A 7,567-nucleotide genomic window follows, 5' to 3' on the forward strand; every position below is an offset into this window, starting at 1 on the left:
GGTTTGAGTTTTGGAGATTTCGAACCATTTTTGTATTGATTGAAGCTTTGGCTTGTGAGTGATCATTGTTGTTGATCAACTCTTATCTTCGTACAGATTCGTTGGAGTTTGTCGAGCCCTGTGTTAGCAGCATTTGATCGTCGAGTTTTGGACGAAGAACGGTAAAGAGATTTCCTTTAACCGTTGTTTGTTGTTTAGGTTGTATAGTTGTTGATACAATCTTTTGTTATAGCTTGTCCGGAGTTGGATATACGACATTGAAAGGTAAAAGCAGTCATCGTAGCGGGATAGCATACTCGAGACAGTTGGTTCTCGAGTTTCCCTTTCAAATCACATATTGCATCTACACTTGTTCTAGCATGAGGAACTTGTGTCTTGTTGATTGATTTTGCTTTTGAATATGTGGCTTATGTTTTATGTTTCTGTTATGCATTCATCTTGAGGTTACGTTGATTTCAGCGGGCAGAACCGCCCTTTTTGTTTGGAAGTTTGGGAACTATGATTGAGTGGCCTAGGTCGTAGTCGTATTGCCTAGTGCTAGCATACTCATTATGGTTGCTCAAAGTCTAGAGGAGTGAGATATGTGGCACCACCTCGATTGGGAGAGTCGGTGAGTCGTCACATGATCTCATCCTCGGGATCCCAGAAGCACAGTAGCAATCCTTCGTTTATCAGATTTGATATCCCGGTTTAAAGACATGCATTTCATTACGTTGTTATTGATTTTTTTGTTGTCTTGAAAGCATGTTTATTGTTGTATTACTTGATATGTTGCTTTTACTGGGATTATCATTCTCACCGGTTTATTCGGCTGTTGCTTTGTTTTGTATGTGTACTTGGCAACAGGAAGGGCAGGATCAAGTCAGCATAGACCTGGTTAGCGTCAAGAGCAAGAGATAGGAGTGAGACTCGTTTAGAAGTCGAATCATCATGTCAATCTAGTTATGTTTTGCGAACATGTTTAGTCATTCGAACTTCTCGTATTTGTTTTGTAAGCAAAAATCGATGTAGGTACTACCGAATTGAATGTTTCTCTTCCCTAAACCTTTCTTGTATTGTAATTGGCTTGTCAAATACTTTTAATGCAAGTGTTTAGGTTTTGTTGAGTTTATTTCGGTGCCTTAATATTTTTGGGCGAGAGGACGGCGCGGGCGCGCTTCCCTAGAGCGTGGGCGCGCTTGTTTTAGCGAAGCTTCGGCGCGGGCGCGCTGCCTTCAGCGCGGGCACGCGAGCCTTCTTTAAAAAAAAAAATCTTGGTTGCTTCTAATCTTGGTTTCTCGTTTACTTATCGGTTGTTTGTCCGAGATTAGTTGATTAGAAACGAGGTCTCACAAGAGTTCTGAGATTACTTTCTCAGTTGACACTTTGTGAGGATTGATTTGAAGATCAGTTCGTACTGGTATGGCTGAAGTTAATGCAATGCATTCTTCGAAATCAGAACCTGCTTGTTCTTCCTCATATTCTTCATCACTTAGTGAGGCAATCAGTCCCTTCTTCAATCTTGTGGGGCACTCATTTGCATAGTGTCCGAATCCAATGCATTCATGACATTTAATGGCTTTGATGTTTTTAGGGTAACTCTTGAACTTAGAGACTTGCTTGTCTTGCATAGAAGAATGAATTTGATTCTTCACAGGAGATGGGAGAGCAAGTTGCTTTTGTCTTTGCCCGGCTTCCTTGTTGTCTTGCATCTTCTTCAAGTACGTATTGAATTTCTTGGTGAGTAAAGATATGGACTCATCACCAAGATCTGATTTAGACAAGTCTTGCGTGAGATTGACTACATCATCATAGGATTCGTTTGATACTTGAAGTGCTATGGACTTCCCTTTGTCCTTCTTTTGAGTACTAGAGTTTAACTCACACTTGAAGAGTGCTGATAAGGTCAGTAAACTTCATCTTAGATGTGTCTTTGACTTCCTCCAAGGCCCAAATTTTTCCATTGAATTTTTCTGGGAAAGACCGAAGTACTTTATTTACAAGGCCTTCATTTGCAATAGGACCTCCAAGACAGTAGGCTTCAGTAGAAATCTGACAAAGACGGTGATCATACTCTGAAATTGTTTCAGTTTCTTCCATTCTGAGATTTTCGAATTGGGAGTTAAGCAGCCTGATCTTGGTCCGTTTCACACTTTCCGATCCCTCACAATGTTCCTGAAGAGCCTCCCACGCATCTTTTTCCACTGTGCAATCAACAATTATTCCATACATTCTCATATCAACAGTGGAAAAGATTGCATTCAAAGCTTTTGCATTAAAACTCGAAATCAAGATTTCTTCAGTAGACCAAGCTGTTTCGGGTTTGAGAATATAATTGCCTTCAGGTCCAAGCATCTTTGGAGGAGTCCACCCATTTAGAATTCTTTTCCATGCTCTTTCATCTAAGGCTTTTATTGTGAAATGAATTATGGATTTCCACATAGCATAATTCGTTCCATCCAAAAATGGTGGTTTGAAGAGCGAGTTATTTGAGGCAGAATCCACGAATTTCCTGAGAAGATAAAAACAAGATCACTCTTAGTGTATCAAGATAAGTCTCTGACGCCACTTGTTAGAATTATCTTTGTAGGTTTTTAGTAAAAACATATATAAAGTCAAATTCAATAATGTTGTTCTACGATGTCAGCAACATCAAAGTATAACAACATTCAATATCCCTTAATACGATAAGTTTGAAAGTTATAAAGAAATTATAATTAACTAATCCTGATTACTTAACGGAAATAAAAACACAAAAATTATTGTGCACAAGATGCCTCATGGCAAAAATAATTACTAGGACAAAATAATATTTGATTACAAACATCAATCCTAGTAATCCTATCAAAATAAAATTCTCAACACTTGAGAAATTCTAACAATACTCTTAATTCAATTCTAGATTGAATAACAACCGATAAGAGTATAAATAAATTAAAGTAAAAGAACGAGACAAAGAGTAAGCAATTTGAGAAGTCTGATACTCTTCAATCAATCCTCCTAGCCAGAAATCTCGTTCACCCACTTTTGGTTTTTTTCTCCGATATCCAACCACTTTTGTTCTTCAAAGCCTATCATTTATCCTTGCTGCTTTGCACTATATCTATTTCTAAATCTACTTTTCACTTTTTTGTTAATCTCTAAATATCTTTGTTTCCTTGTATACGATAGATCTTGTAAATCATGGAAATACAATCTTTAGAGAGTGAAATAAATATAATTGTGCAAAGAAAACTTTTTAAAGAAAGACAAAACAAATATTGACTGAGTTACAGTTTAAGAAACAAATTTCAAACTCAGTATATCTTTCAACTTATTTTACGTGGATTCAAATATGGACACCACATGTTTGGACCAATGATGACCATTGAATCTATACGTAGTGAAGGCAATAATCGCATTCTATTAACTAACATTTCTTCAGTCTCTTATTCCGATAATTCTTAATTAACCTACCATGAAGTTGTATACACGAGATCAAATTTGAACCTTTGTCCATTTCCGATGAAAAAGAAACACATAAAAATAAATAAATAAATCACCTTGATTCAAAAAAAAAAATAAAAAAAAATAAATTATCCAAGGTAATTAATAACCTAAGAAGCGATGTAAGCTCATTTGTTTTCAAGCTTCCCATGATTGCCAAGAATAAGTTCTTCCGTAGCACAAAATGCATATTTCTTCAGATTAATTGGACTATTTCTATTTTTTAGGACCAACTATTAATAGTTTTGCTCGTAGTCCGTTCCGTTTCACAAACTAATTTAGCAAGGATCATAAACGTATAGATTGAAAAAAATATTAAAAATTATTTAAATATTTTTGAAAAATTATTTATAAGTTTTATCAGTGTATAAATAATTCTAATCAAACATTTTTTGTATTTAAAAACTTTTTTAGTTTACAATAAATTAAAAATAATTATCTCATAATAAATACAAATTATTCCTTAGACATTTGATACAATAAGAAAAGAAAAAAAACGTCAATCATTGCTATTTTTATGACAGTTTAACTTTAAATGTTGCCCATTAATTATCAATTAAAATATAAAATTTGAAATTTTCAATAACTTTTAAAATCGATCGCAAAGATTACATATGATAAAAAAAACCATCGCAAATGACGACGGTATAAAATATATATCGCAAATTGGTCACGATTTATTTAAACCGTGTAAATGTTGTTCGTTAATTCACTAAGCTAAGTAACTTTCTAAATGATCTGTGTTTGGAGCAACCAACGACAAAGAAAATGTGTTTCTTCATCGACAAAAATGCTTTTTTTTCGAGATTTGGACTCGAACAATTAGATGATCTACGTACTTCTGCAACCCTTGTCAGATCTCTTTAACCCAATATTTCTTTTTGTTTCCGGGCTTCAATTCCCGTGTCCTTCTACAGAAATCAACATGATTTATCAAGCATGTTCGATACCATCGAACCGGAGAAACATAAAAGTTTTGAGGGCGGGACCGATTAATTTGACGCATTTCTTGAGGGTTTGATGGCCCATTTTTTTATCTATGAAGCTCAACAATAAGTTTTTCTTCCTCGGCAGAAATGCACCTTTCTTTCTTTGATTAGCAAAGCTTCCAGATCCCCTTGTGCCATGTGGGGACCCTTTTCGGGCCTTACATGCCACGTCCTTCTAATTGTTTCAAATGGAAAAATTGGTGAAGATTGTGAAAAAGTAAAAATTTACGGTAAAAAGTAAATACTTCAAAACTCAAAATATATCAAACTCTACACTTTATAATATTTTTCTCTCAACTCAATTGTATTTTTCATCACAAATGAAGACCTATTTATAGATCCACATTTGAGATTAGTCCAAAAATAAATACATCATCATCTACATCATCACATACTAATTTTTTACATTTTACAACTCAATATTCAACATTCAACATTCAACATTCAATATTCAATATTCAACATAATAATAATAATAATAATAATAATAATAATAATAATAATAATAATAATAATAATAATAATAATAATAATAATAATAATATATTTTTTAACACTCCCCCTTGTGATGATGATCGTGATATGATGACTGTCTTCATTACGTGTTTTATACTGCCTCGTTAAAAACCTTACTAGGAAAAATCCAGTGGGATAAAAACCATAGTAAGAAAAAAAAAGTGCAGCCACGTAAACTTCCCCTCATGTTAACATGAGTGATTCTTCACATATTCCATAGATTGCGCATCCCAATGTTGTATATATGCTTTCTGAATATCGTCGTGGGAAGTGCCTTTGTGAAGAGATCTGATGAGTTCTCACTTGATTGAATGTAACAAATATCAATATCTTTATTCTTCTCAAGCTCTTGAGTGTAGGCAAAGAATTTTGGGAGGGATATGTTTGGTTCTGTCACTTTTGATGTATCCTTCTTTCATTTGAGCAATACATGCAGCATTATCTTCATATAGTGTCACAGGCTTCTTGTCTACTGTCAATCCACACGATATTTGAATATGTTTGGTCATTGACTTTAACCATACACATTCACGATTTGCTTCATGTAATGCAATAATCTCGGCATGATTTGATGAAGTTGTTACGAGTGTTTGTTTCTGTGAACGCCAAGAAATTGCGGTGCCTCCACGAGTAAATAAATATCCGGTTTGGAAATGTGCCTTATATGGATCAGATAAATATCCAGCATCAGCATAACCAATGATACTTTGATTGGTATCTTTTGAGTACAAAAGTCCCAAATCTGTTGTTCCTCGTAGATAACGGAATATATGTTTAATTCCGTTTCAGTGCCTCTTTGTTGGATATGAACTAAATCTTGCCAATAAATTTACAGCAAAAAATATATCAGGTTTAGTGAAATTTGCAAGATACATAAGGGCACCAATGATACTTAGATATGGTACTTCTGGACCAAGAATAACTTCATCATCTTCACATGGACGGAATGGATCCTTTTCTATGTTTAATGATCTTACAACCATTGGAGTACTTAATGGATTTGATTTATCCATATTAAACCGTTTAAGGATCTTTTCTGTATAATTTTTCTGGTGAACAAAAATTCCACATTCTTTTTGTTCGATTTGCAAACCCAGACAATACTTAGTTTTTCCAAGATCCTTCATTTCGAATTCTTCCTTAAAGTACATCATAACTTCTTGAATTTCTTTATTCGTTCAAATGATGTTTAAATCATCAACATATACAACAATAATTACACATCCGGATGTTGTTTTCTTGATGAAAACACAAGGGCATATTGGATCATTTACATATTCCTTTTTTATCAAGTGCTCACTTAGCCGATTATACCACATTTGCCCGGATTGCTTTAACCCATATAATGATCTTTGCAATTTTATAGAATAAAATTCTCTGGGTTTTGAACTTTGTGCTTCAGGCATCTTAAATCCTTCAGGGATTTTCATGTATATATCACTATCAAGTGATCCGTATAAGTAAGCTGTAACAACATCCATAAGACACATTTTCAAATTTTCAGATACTACCAAACTAATTAAATATCGAAACGTAATTGCATCCATAACAGGAGAATACGTTTCTTCATAATCAATTTCAGGCCTTTGAGAAAAACCTTGTGCAACAAGTCTAGCTTTATATCTGACTATTTCATTTTTCTCGTTTCGCTTTCGAATAAAAACCCATTTGTATCCAACAGGTTTTACACCTTCAGGTGTAAGGACTATAGGTCCAAAAATATTACGTTTATTCAGCGAATCCAATTCAACCTGGATGACATCTTTCCATTTTGCCCAGTCATGACGAGTTTTACATTCACCAAAGGTCTTTGGTTCATGATCCTCATATTCATTTATGATGTCACATGCCACATTATAAGAAAATATCTCATCAATATCTTCTATATCTTTTCGGTTCCATATTTTTCCAGTATTAATATAATTGATAGAGATTTCACGATTCTCGTCAGTTTGTGGTTCTGACAGAACATTTTCATCATCAGGTGTTTCTTCTGGAACACCATTTTCTATTTTATGATCATCGTGTTTCTCTATGACTTTTCTTTTACGAGGATTTTTATCCTTGGAACCGACTGGCCTTCCACGCTACAAGCGTTTTATGACATCATGAGTGTCTTCAATTTGTTTCTTTGGAATTTCAATTCGAGCAGGGGCATTTACAACATGTAAATATAATTTTGTTACCCCTTTTGTGTCTGCAAATACATCTGGCATTTGATTTGAAATTCTTTGCAAGTGCACAATTTGCTGTACATCTTTCTCACATTGTTTGGTCCTTGGATCCAAATGTAACAATGATGGTACATACCATGTGATTTCTTTTTCGATGTGTTTCTTTTCTCCCCCTAACATTGGGAAGATTTCTTCATTAAAATGACAATCAACAAAACGCGCTGTAAACACATCGCCTGTCTGAGGCTCAAGATATCGAATGATTGATGGGCTATCATAACCGATATAAATATCGATTTTTCTTTGAGGATCCATTTTTGATCGTTGAGGTGGTGCAATAGGCACATACACCATACATCCAAAAATTCTCAGATGAGAAATATTTGGTTCTTTACCAAATGCAAGCTGCAATGGGGAGAATTT

At 34.4% G+C, this 7,567-nt stretch overlaps 1 protein-coding gene across 1 annotated transcript; it reads right to left on the reverse strand.

Annotated features, from left to right (window-relative positions):
* Positions 1 to 1,328: 1,328 nt before the first annotated feature.
* On the reverse strand, positions 1,329 to 2,421 carry LOC140862542 (uncharacterized). Its single transcript, XM_073265570.1, has 2 exons — positions 1,981 to 2,421; positions 1,329 to 1,865 (listed from the first exon to the last, which is right to left on the reverse strand). Exons 1-2 carry the CDS (start codon positions 2,419 to 2,421, stop codon positions 1,329 to 1,331), a joined length of 978 nt encoding a protein of 325 aa, XP_073121671.1.
* Between the last annotated feature and the right edge of the window lie 5,146 nt (positions 2,422 to 7,567).

This window comes from Henckelia pumila, chromosome 4 (assembly GCF_033568475.1).
Source record: "Henckelia pumila isolate YLH828 chromosome 4, ASM3356847v2, whole genome shotgun sequence".
Taxonomy (NCBI): domain Eukaryota; kingdom Viridiplantae; phylum Streptophyta; class Magnoliopsida; order Lamiales; family Gesneriaceae; genus Henckelia; species Henckelia pumila.

Coding starts and splice junctions, on each gene's coding strand:
- LOC140862542 (XM_073265570.1), bottom strand. CDS start 2,421: ATGTGGAAATCCATAATTCATTTCACAATAAAAGCCTTAGATGAAAGA. Junction 1,866..1,980: donor CTATTGCAAATGAAGGCCTT/GTAAATAAAGTA, acceptor GCACTCTTCAAG/TGTGAGTTAAACTCTAGTAC.